General features: G+C 55.7%; 2 protein-coding genes across 2 annotated transcripts in view; both read right to left on the bottom strand.

Moving 5' to 3' along the window:
• Nucleotides 1–396: 396 nt before the first annotated feature.
• Hipk4 (homeodomain interacting protein kinase 4) lies at nucleotides 397–8,049 on the bottom strand. Its single transcript, XM_055594842.1, has 4 exons — nucleotides 7,585–8,049; nucleotides 2,560–2,916; nucleotides 1,289–2,137; nucleotides 397–625 (listed from the first exon to the last, which is right to left on the bottom strand). Exons 1-4 carry the CDS (start codon nucleotides 8,047–8,049, stop codon nucleotides 446–448), a joined length of 1,851 nt encoding a protein of 616 aa, XP_055450817.1. The 3' UTR covers nucleotides 397–445.
• Nucleotides 8,050–11,302: 3,253 nt separating this feature from the next.
• Prx (periaxin) overlaps nucleotides 11,303–13,624 on the bottom strand; it is a 12,281-nt gene continuing 9,959 nt past the window's right edge. The window contains 1 exon segment of the mRNA XM_055595014.1: nucleotides 11,303–13,624. This exon segment is cut by the window's right edge and continues 10 nt beyond it. Coding sequence (XP_055450989.1) covers nucleotides 11,481–13,624 — 2,144 coding nt within the window. The 3' untranslated portion in view covers nucleotides 11,303–11,480.

Genomic DNA, 13,624 nt, shown 5'->3' with positions numbered 1-13,624 from the left:
CTAGTGCCATAATAGCTGGGCCTCTGGCCACAGCCAGTGGCCACCCAGTCACAGCCTGACAGGGACAGGCCCCTGATGCCCACAGGGGCCCCATATGGGTGGTGTAGGCTCACCCAGAGGTAACAGGCAGGAGCAGGGTTTGAAACAGTTATTTATTGAAACACAGAGGCAAGCAGGCCCAGGCACACTCATGGCCAGTGGGGTACAGTCCTCTTCCTGACTCACTGGCCTCAGGGCCTCGGGCCGGACCCTGAAGACCTCCAACATTTAGGGTGGGATCCAGGCGTGTGCCAGGGGCAGGGAAATAGGAACAATCTGGATAGCTATTTTTCTGTAAGAATAATCTGTAGGTTCAGAGGATGGCTCTAAGGAGCCGTTTCAGGTCAAGAGGGGATGCCAGCCCAGCTAGCTGAGCCCCCAGGAAACGATAGGGGTGGGGTCCCCCTCAATGGTGCCCTCCAACGTGCTGCAGAAAGCTGGTGGTCCTGGGTGGCCCATGTGGGTGGGGATGGCGGGCTGGGAGCCCTTGGGCTCGAGACCCCCGGATGCCCTCTAGGGTCCATTCTGGCTCATTCAGCCACTCTCCAGGACAGCTGCTGGGATCAAAGAGCTCAGGGCCTGACCTCTGTGGAGGGGAAGAGAGATGAGTATCAGCAAGAAATATGTACCTGAGGTGTGTACCTGTCTACTGGGAGGGGCAAGCAGAAATGAAGGCCTCCATTCCCCGAGCAGGCCTTCCAACATAGAAATAGGTGTTAGGGATGGAAACCAGGGCAAACCAGGCAAATACTCTGCCACTCCCCAGCCCCTCCCTGGGGAATTCTATGCAGGTGCTCTACTGCCCAGCCCCTCACATTGGATTTTCGTTTGTTTTTTGAGATAGGGTCTTGCTATGGCCCACACTAGACTTGACCTTGAGATGACTCTCTTGTTTCAGCTTCCTGGGATTACAGAGAATGTGTATTACCTAGCACTTTGCCCATTTTTTGTTGTTTTTTGTTTGTTTGTTGTTTTTTGTTTGTTTGTTGTTTTTTGTTTTTGTTTTTTTGCAGGCCCATCATCACTAGTTGCCTGTTTTCTTCCCAGCCTTAGAGTTAGTGTAAGCCTTGCCCTGTCCTGAGGGTATTCCTGTAAGCTGAGCCTTGTCACCTTGTGTAGGAAGTCAGTGCCTGCTGACTCACAGGGCCTGGGTGAGAGGACAAACGCTTTGGCCATAGGAAGCCTCAGCCCTGTTACCTGAGCACCACCATAGATAAGCTCTGGGTGCCAGTCTCTGTACCCTGCTTACCTCGGTATCCATGGTCCTGTCTTTGATGCTGGGCCCGTCTCCTTCCCTTTGTGGGATGACAGGTGGTTCTGTGGAGGCCCCGAGGCCTTCTCCTTCCTCCCAGCCACTGCCCTGGCAGGCCCCGGCATCCTCTGTTGAGGCCTGGCTCAGCCGGATGAGGTTACTAAAGTTGGAGTCAGATTTGGAGCCTGCTGGGGCCTTGCGGGCCTTATGGCGACCAGTCAGGCGGCTGCCATAGAAGGCCAGGATAGGCTCCGGGCCCGAGTCAGGCACCCGATGGCCAGTGTTGGCTACTTTGAGTGGGGCCAGCATGTCAGAAACCACGTCGGCCCTCGTGTCTCTCCACAGCCCCCGTCTGGCCTCCTGCAGACTCAGGTCATCAAGTTGGTCGATGGCTCTCTGCACCCCCGGGGCCTTCTCCTCCCTGAAGAAGGACCCGCCGCCCGCCACACCACCCAGACCCACAGTCTCCTCCTCCTCAGCCAGGCGGTAGTAGGGGGGCCCGTCCTCTGCGCTGGCTATGACAGGTGGGGGCGGCTTGCCGTCCACCTGCAGAGACAGCCGGCAGCCTCGGAGCGACAGCTGGTAGTAGCGGGTGGCCTCATGGGCGCTGCGCAGCTGCTGCATGGACACGAAGGGGTGGCGCAGGGCCGCGCTGGGGCTGATGCGTTCGTGGGACTCCCACGTCAGCATGCGTTTGATCAGCTCCACCATGCTCTTGAGGTCTGCGTGCTCCGCCAGGGCCTCTCGGTCTGGAAAACTCAAGCGACTCACGGCCCCGCCGCCATTCACCGTCTCGATCTGGTCCAAGGATTTGAGCATGTACTTGCGACGCTCCAGTGGGCGTACCTGGGAGGGGCGTGGGGGACACCAGGTGGACATGGACCTAGGCTCGGGGCTCCGAGAATTAGCTGCTGTGGGAGCCAAGCAGGATCCCCCCGAATTCTGCGATCTGACCGGAACCCCCCCTGCTGCTTCAGTCGCCTCCAGACCGGGGCCTCCATTTCCCATCCCTCGCTCTCTCGCTGCTATTGTTCCGGTCTTTGCTCCACCGCCACCTCAGTCAGGCTCCACGCTTCACCTAGACCTTCAGTGCAGCCCAGAGACACAGCTGTGCCTTCGGGTTTGCCGTCCCACCGGAGCTGCTGGCCGACCCTAGTCTGACAAGCAACGCTCAGGCTTCTGGTCCTCCCCAAGGTCTCAAGCCAGCTTGTCCTGATTCGGTAGCCCCCCCCCCCGGCCCCCAGCACAGAACGTCTTCCCCCTCGTACCTTGGTCTCGGCCAGGTAGTCGGCCGAGGATTTGAGCTGCCATGGGTTGGTGGCGTCGGGGTGGGGGTTCCGCTTGAAGAAATGGTGAGCCTTGCGGGCGGCGTGCAGCAGGTGGGGCTTGGGCAGGCCCTGGGTCTCGCAGATGTAACGCACCTGGTCGTACTCGTTGTTGCCCGGGTAGAGGGGCCAGCCCAGGTGGAGCTCGGCCATGACGCAGCCCAGAGACCACACGTCCACCTTCTCACAGAAGGGCAGCCCCAACAGGATCTCTGGGGCCCTGTAGAAACGGGACTGGATGTACGGCTCCTTCACATAGCGCACCTCACTGAATATGCTGGCCGAGCCGAAGTCGATCACCTGTGAGGGCGGAGGGCATGGGACACAGGGCAGGTGGGCTGGCGGAGCAGTGGCGATGGCCGCTGGGCCCCTCCTGGGACTCGTCCCCGAGTTTCTCCTACCTAGCTCAGCACCTTCGAGACTTTCTTACGAGTGTCCCTGTTTCTGTCCTCTAGCTATTGCTTCTGGGTTAGGTGCTGGCTCTGACTCTGTGTCTCTGATCCTCTGTACCTGAACTTGGGCCGCAAACAGTTGGGACCCTCCCCCCAGCTCCCCTGCACCTGCAGTGCAGAGCTGGGCACGTAGAAGACAAGTATGTCTTTTCCATGCCCCTTTGGCTTTTGGTTAGTTGTGAGAGAGGGGCTCATGTATCCCAGGCTGGCTTCAGACTGGTTACATAGCCAGGGATGGCCTTGAACTCCTGTTCTCCCCTCCCCACCTCCCAAAGGGCTGGGGTTATAGGAGTGCATCACCAAGCCCAGCTCCCAGCTATGGTTTTAACATTTCACGTAGCATGTATTTCCCTGGGGGGGGGGGGGTATGTGCGAGCATGGGAGGGTGAGCATGGGCAGAGCTCAGAGGTCTGTGCTGGGGACTCCTCTGCCACTCTACCGTAACTCACTATTTCGGCAAGGTTGCTGGGCCTGAGCTTCTGTGGGGTACTGGGCATCTAATTTAAGATCTTCTGCTAATATGCAGCAAGCACTTAGCCCACTGGGCCTAAGAGATGGCTTAGTGGTTAAGAGCCCTGGCTGCTCTTGTTTTTCGAGACAGGGTTTTTCTGTGTTGCCCTGGCTGTCCTGGGCTCTTGCTTTGTAGAACAGACTGCCCTTGAACTCACATTGATCTGCCTGCCTCTGCCCACCCGAGTGCTGGGATTATAGGCGCGTGCCACCATGCCTGGCTTAGGTTTATTTTTGTTCTAAGTATGTGTGTGCCCTCAAGAATTCGCACACAAGGGTGTTGGAATCCTCTGAGACCGATGAATCATACTCCTGGAGGTGGATTTACAGGTAGTTGTAGGCTGTCTAACAAGGGTTCTGGGAAACAAACACGCGTCCTCTGCAAGAGCAGTCTGGGCAGTTAACCCTGAGCCTCTTCCCACGAGCTCCCAGACCTTCTAAAAAGGTCTTAGTTCACTAGCCAGTTAGTGTTTACTTCTCTTTGTTTGTTTTTTTTTGTTTCAAGGCAGGGTCTCCCTACATATCGATAGCTGTTCTAGAACTCACTCTGTGGACCAGGCTGGCCTTGAACTCACAGAGATCCACCTGCCTCTGCTTCCTGAGCACTGGACTTGAAGGTGAATGCCATCCTGCCAGGCATGGAGTTTGGTTTCTTGAAGTAGGGTTCCATGTATCCCAGACTGGCCTCATAAGCATTGTGTAATCTAGGGTGACTCAGAACTCCTGATCCTGCAGACTCTACATATCACATCCTGAGATCACAGCTGGGGGCCACCACACTGGGCCTTTCCTTTTTTTTTTTTAAAGATCTATCTATCTATCTATGATACTATGATATACTGTTCTGCCTGCACACCAGAAGAGGGCACCAGATTTCATTATAGATGGTCATGAGCCACCAAGTGGCTGCTGGGAATTGAACTCAGGACCTCTGAAGAGCAGCCAGTGCTCTAACCTCTGAGCCATCTCTCCAGCCCCCGGGCCTTTGCTTTTTAAGCTGAGGCAGGCCTTGAATTCATTATATCCCTGCCCCTGCAGCCCAAGTAACTGAATTACCGGCCTGCGTCACCAGGCCTGGCTCCCCTCTGTGGCTCTTGATCTTTTTTGTTGTTGTTTTGGTCTGGTTTGGTTTTGGTTTTGGGGGGGGTTTCAAAATAGGATTTCTCTGTATAGCCCTGGTTGTCCTGGAACTCACTCTGTAGACCAAGCTGGCCTCAAACTCAGAGACCTGCCTGCCTCAGCCTCCCGAGTGCTGGGATTACAGGCATGTGTACCTCCACTGCCTGGTGGCTCCCTTTCTCTCTCTGTCTGTCTCTTATCTTCCAGTGTCTCTGTCTTTATTTCTGTGTTAGGGACTGGAAAGGCATCATGTTAAAAGCCAAGTTGTCTGTGATCTTCACCATCAGACACCGTCAACACCCTGAAGGCCCTCAGCATGTGACAGACACTTAATACCCATGGGCCATGGGCAGGAACCTTTTTCTTTCCCCTGCCATCTAGTGGCCAGTTTCACTGTGACTCCCTGTGACTCACTCCACGGAGGCCATGGTTTTCCTCTGTGCTTTGCACTCCGCCACCCCTCACCTTCTACATACACAAGGCCAATCACGAAATCGTAATTAGCCTGGATTCAGAATCCCAGAGCCTGAGCGACACTGGGCGTTGAGCCGGTGTTTGTGGCGTCCCTGCATTCTGAAAACACTGTAGGAGTTCCGGTGATCCCCCGGAAGGACGGACGCTGTGTGAGCCCTGCTAGGTCTGCAGAGATTGCTCTTCTTGGCTCACTGACCTTCCAGCCCTCAGGGCAGAAATAGGATCTCTTTCTGTCTCTGTGTCTCTAACATTCATTGGGGTTCTGGGAGGGGCCAAGGATACCATGATGACAGCGTTGGTCCAGCCCTGCCCTTGGCTGCTATCAGCTCAGTCATCACCAGACTCTTGCCGACAAACAAGAGGAGCCTGAGCATAAATGGAGGAGGCACAGACCGAGACTCTACAGAAGTGGGATCCAGGGTGAGGGGAGACCGCTCAGGGACCCACGCAGGGTCAGGAACTGAAGGTACCAGCTGGGCCACCAGGCTCTGGTCCCAGCTGAGTGCGCTCTTCCTCTTGCACACTTTTTATTTTTTTAAGACAGGGTCTCAAACAGTGCAGACTGGCTTTGAACTTGCTACACAACCAAGGATGACCATGAGCTTTTAAATCTTTCAAACCTCCGCCTCTGTAGTGCTGGAATTATAGGTGTCTGCCATCATGCCCGGCTCTCTCATATGCTTTTCCCTTTTAAACTTAATTAATTTAGTGGAGGGAGGAGGCTATGCAAATGCAATGATACATGTGTAGAGGTCAGAGGGTGACTTTCCAGAGTCAGTTCTCAGCTTCCACCGTACGGGTCCTGGCTGTGGAACTCAGGGCCTTAGGCTTGCCAGCAAGCACCTTGGCTGGCTGAGCCGTCTTGCTGGCCTTCTGTTTTCTTTTTCTAAACTGTGTGTGCGCGTGTGCACATATGTGTCAGCCGTTAGCATCAGATGCCTCTGTCATTCTCTGCCCCATTGAGCATGGAGCCTACTGATTGGCTAGACGGGCTGACCAGCAAGCTCCGGGAAGCCTCCCATCTCTCCCGCCCCTACACTGACATTACAGATTCGCTGCCACGCCGGCTTCTCATGGTCTGCTCAGGATCTGGACTGCGGTGCTCCTGCTTGCTCAGCAGCCTCTTCGCAGAGCCTCTCCCCAGCACTCTCTCTTACACTGTGAAATCCACCCACAAAGTCTGCTGTCTCTAGCTCCAAAACGTGCCCAGAATCCACACGTATCCCACATCTCTTTACCTTCGACTCCTACTTGGATCACCCCATCTACCTTCTTGGTCCTACTTCTTCCCCAAAATGAACTCCTAAGCCAGAGTGCACCCTTCTACTCTGAATCCACCGGTAAGCCTGGCATGCTGGCGTGTGCTTTTGACCCCATTGTTTGGGAGGTAGAGGCAGGAGGATCTTCCATGAGTTTGAAGCCTGCCAGGTCTATATAGCAAGTTCAAGGCCAGTCAGGGATACATTGTGAGACCCTGTATTAAAAAAAAAAAAAGGTAAAGCCAGTCTTGACTGTACAACCTCAGCCTCACCCCTACCTCCTTGGTGTCATTTCCTCCCTCTTTGCTCCATTCTGCTTAAGCTCCCAGAACTCCGTTGTGTTGCTAGAATATGTAAACACCCCAAGCTCCTACCTCAGGGCCTTTGTACCAACTGTTCCTTCTACCTGGAAACTCTCCCTTCCTCCACGGCCCCCTCCTCAAGACTGAAGTGTTCCCTCCCTGCCCACCTCTTATGAGCCTCAACCTCTAACACTTCCCACAGCTGACAAAGCCCCCGCATATCCTCCCTCCTGCTTTCATTTCTCTCCCCTCATCCAAGACACGCTTTCCTCCTTATCCTGGCACTGTCTCCCCAGCTAGAATGTCAGCACCACAAGGCCAGACCAGAGCCAGAGGAGGGAAGCTGTGTGGAACAGGGTTAGGGAGACTTCAGGACCTGGAGGGGGGGAGTACAGAAGGCCTCCAGTCTTCAAGAGAGAGGACCTCAGAGATGGGATGGAGAAGCCTGGCGTGATGGTGAATACCTGTAACCCAGACATGGGAAGGGGGACCCACTCAAATTCCAGACCAGCCTGGACTATGAGATCCTGTCTTCAAAAACCAAAGCGCAAGAACGAGCTGGCTGTGGTGATGCATACCAACAAACCTAGCACTTGGGTTGTGGGAGCAGGTAAGTAAGGTCATCCTCAGGTACGTGAGTTCAAAGTCAGCCTGTGCCACATGAGAGCCTGTCTCAAAGACAAAGACGAACAAAGAATTGGGATGGGATAGGAAGACTGCCGGACAGCACGGAGGACTCAGGGGCACTTCAGAGCTCCGTCATGGGACCGACCAGGGAGAGCCACGTGTTAGCAGAGCAGCCAGGGTGAAGCCGAGCTGTTTCCCAGGGAAACAGCTGTACCCTTTACTCACCTTTACCCTGAAGGGGCAGCGGGTCTGGTCCACCAACATAATGTTTTCAGGCTTGAGGTCAGCGTGGATGATGGCCAGCTCCTTGAGCCGGGCCAGCGCTCTCAGCACCTGCAGTGTGACGGTGCGGATGTGCCGGGCGGGAAGGGGTGCGAAGTTGTTCTCTTTCTGAAACTCAAAGAGGTTTTGCTCCAGGAGCTCGAAGACCAAGTAGAACTTGAGGGCATCATGGAAGAACTCAAGGAAGCGGATGACGTGGGCCTCGTCCGGGTCCAGGCCTCGCACGCAGCGGAGCAGCTTCAGCTCATTCTTGATGATGCGGCTTCGGTAGGCGTCGTTCTTCAGGATCTTGATGGCCACCATTTCACCGGTACTCCGACGCCAGCCCTTGGCCACCTCTCCGAAAGTGCCCTTGCCCAGCACCTCGATGATGTCGTAACAGTCAGTCTCTGACTGGATGGTGGCCATGGCACCCTGGCCGACAGTCACTGCTTTGCCCTTACTCCTGAACCACCGGCTCGGCTGCCTCGGCCTGCCACCCGGATGAGGGTCCCCCAGTCCTCCCAGCGGGGGAAGGACAACCACACTCGTGCCTCTCCCTCTGAGGTCAGCCCCTGCCTCGCTGGTGCCCCCTGCCCCCCTTGGCCACACTGTGAGTCTACCAGGGGCTGCACCCCTCCCCCAAAGCCCTCCTGGCTTGGGATGAGGGGGCTCAGGCCCCCCTGAATGGGTTCCAGCGTTGCTGAGTGGCTTTGGTTCTGTTGTTAGAGACCTGAGTCCCAGGCTGGAATGAGGGGGGGTGGGGTGCCAGCCTGGGCCCCCTCCCCCACCCACTGACGGAACCCTGGGAAGCTGACAGGGTGGACTCACTCGGAGGGATTTTAATCATTGACCTTGGGTGGTCAGAAATGGGACACACCTGCAGGGGTGTGAGACTGAGGTAGACAGTCCAAGTTAGAGGGCGCGCGTGTGTGTGTGTGTGTGTGTGTGTGTGTGTGTGTGTGTAAGGCATAAAAGCGATGTGTGGGTAGAGTAAGTTCCAGGTTGCAAGAGGCACCAAGTGCAGGCTGAGCAGTTTGGACTGAACGCCGGGGAACCATCGTGAAAGGATTTATGCAGTGGAATGCCACTTGGTCAGACATGAAGAGAGGGAAACTGAAGAAGGCAAGAAGGGAGGCCTGGAGTCCCAGCAAGGAGCCTAAGTCAAGTGGATGAGGCCAGCAAAGGGTTCAGGAGCTGGTCGTGTGAGATGCCTGACAGGGCAGGAGGACAAGCTGAGGTACTGGAAAGGTCAGGGAGGGAAGACACTGTCTAGGACATGGTTTGGGGCAGTCCCTAAGAAGGAGGCAGCAAACGGCAGTTGGTGGGAGAAAACACTGAGATCAGGTCAGGGAAATCAACGCTAAACAGAAGGCCAACAAAACAACTCCTTTTCTCCCTGTCTTGATTTTTCTCTTCCATACATTTTCTACTCAATATGTGGTTTGGTTTTGTTTTGAATCAGGGTCTCACTATGTAGCTCTGGCTGGCCTGGAACTCATGGAGATCTACCTGCCTCTGCCTCCCAAGTACTAGATTTACCACCACACCTGGCTTTTTTTTTTTTTTTTTAAGTATGCATGTACACCCGCACGCCAGAAGAGGGCATCTGATCACATTATAGGTGATTGTGAGCCACCATGTGGTGGCTGGGAATTGAACTCAGGACCTCTGGAAGAGCAGCCAGTGCTCTTAACCTCTGAGCCATCTCTCCCGCCATCTGGCCATTTTAAAACTACTTTCTTTTCCTTTCTCTTTAGATTTATTTACTGTATTATTTGATGCATATGGGTGTGTGTAGGTATGTGTATTGCATGCATGCCTGGTGCCCTCAAAGGTCAGAAGAAGACATCATAACCCCTGGGACTAGAGGTACGGACAGGTGTGGGCTGCCATATGGGTACTGGGATCCAACCCAGATCCTCTGCAAGAGGAACAAGTGTTTTGTTGTTTTTTTGTTTGTTTGTTTCTTTTGAGACGGGATTTCGATGTGTAGTAGCCCTAGCTGTCTTGGAACTCACTCTGTAGACCAGGCTTAAAATTTTCCCCCTGCTGGGCGGTGGTGGTGTATATCTGAATCCCAGCACTCCGGAGGCAGAGGCTGGTGGATCTCTGTGAGTTCGAGGACAGCCTGGTCTACAGAGCAAGTTCCAGGACAGCCAGGGAGACATAGGGAGACCCTGTCGTAAAAAATAAAATAAGAGATTGCTGCTGCATATGCTGTGAGGAGTCCGCCACCACAGGTGCACAGAACTACCAAGTGTGGTAGAAACTAAGGACCAGTGACTTGACTGAGGAGCCAGTTGGGAGAGAGTGCTGGAACGGTGAGAGCCCCTTGCTCTCAGTTCCTATAATGAGAGAGAGCGCAGGCCTGAGCGCTTGTGCACCTGCAGAGAGTAGCAGGCAGGGCGGAAGTGGTCCATGTAAAAGAGACTTGAGGCTGAACTGGGGGTGTGTGTCGCAGGAGACGTACTCGTCCGCTGATGGCAGGGGTCAGTGTACCCTACCAGTGGACGGAAGGCAAGGGAAGGGTGGCCCACAGCCCCCAGGAGCTGGCGCCCACAGCGAGTGTTCCGGACCCTGGAACCTGCTCCTAAAACAGGCATTTGAACCTGAGGCTCCGTGACCTTGATTTCGAAGGAGGCAAGCGGAGCCTCCTTGGGTGGGGCGCAAAGTGCACAGAGCAGTCAAACCAGACAGACTGGAAGGGGCATGGAACCCAGTTTGGTGGCTTTAGTGGCACAAGTCTGTAATCCTAGAGAGTCTCAGAAAGCTGAGGCAGGGGGTTGAAAACAACTGAAAAGGAGCTTTGCTCACAGAGTGAGATCAAAGCCAGCCTGGGAAACTTAGTGAAACTTGAAATTGAGAGTTAAAGGGCTGGGGGGTAGGTCGGCTGGTGGAGCACTTACCTAGCATGGATGAGGCCCTGAGCTGAATTCCCAGTGCCACCTAAAACCAGGCATGCTGGCACATACCTCCCAGCCCAGCTTTGGGGAGAGAGGCAGAATCAAAAATCTGGGTCATCCCTGGCTACATAGTTTGAGAATACTGTGGGTTATATGAGACTCTGTTTCAAAAAAGAAAAGGAAAAGAAAAACAAGGGGGGGGGCGGCGCGGATCAGGAAGAGAAGTAGCTCTGGATGCTCTTCCAGAGGATCTGGGCACATCCCACCTAGCACCCACATAGTGGCTCACACGTGTCTGGAATCTCTAGCCTCCACAGGCACAAGGCATACATATGATGTACAGGGAAAACTTATACACATGAAAGAATAAATTAAACTGTCTTTAACGGCAGCTGGGGCTGTAGTTCTGGGGTAGACTACCGGCCTAGCACACATGAAGGCCCTGAAGGGTGATGCCCAGACCACCAGAAGTAACATAAAATCTTGCCTATGGAAAGGGAAGATGGCCAGGAGTTCACCTGCAAAGGACTTCCCACTCCCGGCTGTGCCCTGCCGGGACCTCTCCTCAAGGGTGTCAGCTGTATGTGGCTGGAATCCCACGCTCAGGGTGGAAGATTTTAAGTTCAAGGACAGGCTCAGCTAACATTGCATAAGCCAGTTGGGGGGAACATAATGAGACCTTGTCCTAAACACACATGCACGCAGGCACACAGGCATGCACGCAGGAACCAGGACACATGGCAACTTTTGAATGATTTTATTCACATAGCTTGACATGACACACAGGCACTTTGGCCAATGAGGCGGCACAGGCCACTGGCTCCTGCCTGAGTCAGTTGCCCAACTTCAAGCCCTCTGAGGATTAGTGCTAGTAATGTCACACACAAAGGGGGGGGGGGAGTTGGGCTGGGGGATGGGAAGACAAGAGGGGCGACCCACAGCTATCCTGGGGCTTCAGATGCCAGCAGCCTGGGTTCCCTCGATTCTGGTGGCGCCTGGAGCTGCTGCTGCTATTTCTGAAAACCCCACACTGGGCAATCGGACCCTGAATCCACTCTCTTCCCGGTCCCCACTCCCACTCCGGGCTTTGGGGCTTAAGGACACCCTGGGAAAGCGGAATTTGGGTGACTTCTCCCCACCTGGGGACTTGGAGGTTGCATCACCCTCCTGTCCCTTAGAGACTTTAGAAGGGGAAGCCAAGCCCACGCGAGGCAGGCGGACCCTGACCCGACCCCGGCGGCCCGGAGCCCCTTCCCCACTGCCTTCCTCCTCCTCCTCGGGGCTTGGAGAGCCTTCTCCAGAGCCTTCGCTTTGGCTGAAGCCCACTCTGGGCAGCCTGAGCTTCGGACTCTTCACCTTTTCTCCAACTTCAGTTCCTTCCTTAGCCCTCACCAGACCAAACCGGGGCAGCCGCACTTTGAGTTTGTGCCCTCCGTCCCCATCACCCTCAACCACTTGGTACTCGGCGTGGCTGCTCACTGGCGAGGTGAGTTCCACGTCGGGCACTGACAGGCGGAAGCTGCGCTGGGCCTCGGGGCCCTGGTGCTCAGTGCCCTCTGCTTTGCCTTTTGCCCCCAGCGTGGGCAGTTTCAGCTTTAACCCACCTTCACTCTTGGCTGCTTCACCAGCCTGGGCCTCGTGGGTCAGCCCCACATCCAGCTCCAGCTGGGGCACTGTCACTGTGGGCATCTTGAAGACTCCCTCACCCACTAACAGATCACCGCCACCTGCCACCTGGGTCCCAGGCAGCTGCAGCGTCACCTGGGGCACCTGGACTCTAGAGGCTTCTGTGTCCTCTGCAGAAGGGGCTGTGGTCTCAGCGCCTGCCTCTCTAAAGCTGGCCAGCTCCACCTGCGGCAGAGAGACACCTAGTGCAGGCGCCCTCAGCACTCCCTCCCGGCCCTCCAAAACCGCCTGCCTGGTGGCGGACACCCGCAGCCCTGGTGGCTTCAAGCCACTGGCCGCCGCCTCTGCCTCCTGAGCGCCTGGTGTGACCAGCTCCACCTCGGGGATCTTAAGCTGACCAGCTATGGCCTCCAGCTTTTCCCCGGGGCTGACTTGTCCGTCCTGAATTTCTGCTTCCTTCCCTCGGGACAGCCCCAAAGATGGCAGCTTCAGCTTGGGCATCTTCACCTTCCCATCCCAGCCCCAACCCTTTCCCTCAAGCTCGGCCTCTCCTGCCACTCGTACATCAGCTTCAGAGTCGCGGCCCTTCACCCCAAACTTGGGTAGAGCAAACCTGGAGCCCTTGGCTTTGCCATCAGCCCCTGTGACGTCCACCTTGCCTGGAGGCATCCGGGCATCCGGGGTGAGCTGTGGGATGGACAGATCCAGAGCAGGCAGCAGCCCCGCTTCGCCAGCTCCCTTCACTTCAGCTTCGGTTCCCGCCCGAGCTTTGGGAAGTGAGATGGCAAACTTGGATACCTTCAACTTGGTGGCTCGTCCAGGCCCCTCCACCTCCGCCTTGACCACTTTGGGCCCTGAAAGTCCAAATTTGGGCAGAGAGAACTTGGAGGTGGGTTTGACTTTCATCTCCACCATCTCTAGCTGCTCTTCCTCAGCCTCGACTGTGGGCAGCTGTGGGGTGACAATCTCCACAGAAGGCATCCGGAAGCCCGCCTCTCCAGCAGCTGCCGCCACCCTGGGGCCCTCTGGCTTCTCCACTCGGACTTGTTGCTCCAGGCCCAGGGCCCCAGGCAAGTCAAGCTCGACAGAGGGCAGAGAGAGGGAAGGGCCACCAACGCGGGCCGCCTCAGTGCCCACTTCTGGCTGCAGACAAGGTAATGTCATGAGTTTGTCGGGAACCTCAATACCCGCCTCACCAGGCTTGCCCACCTTCCCCAACCTGGGCAACTTGAAACTAAATTCGGTCCCTCCTGCCCGCTCCACTTCTGCAGATTTTCTCTGCCCCTCAGGGACCTTGGACAGCTTCATCTCTGGCACCTGGGGAAGATGCACGTCCGGGACCTGTGGCACCTGCACTTCAGGCAACCGAATGTCTGACACTTTGGGCAGCTGTAGCTCTGGAAGATGGACGTCGGGCACGGCCAACTCGGGCACCTTCGGGAGCTTCATCTCTGAGACTTTGGGCAGCTGAA

This window comes from Psammomys obesus, unplaced genomic scaffold (genome assembly GCF_907164565.1).
Source record: "Psammomys obesus unplaced genomic scaffold, mPsaObe1.curated_primary_1811, whole genome shotgun sequence".
NCBI classification, from domain to species: Eukaryota; Metazoa; Chordata; class Mammalia; order Rodentia; family Muridae; genus Psammomys; species Psammomys obesus.
This window is presented reverse-complemented; position numbering and strand designations above follow the sequence as displayed.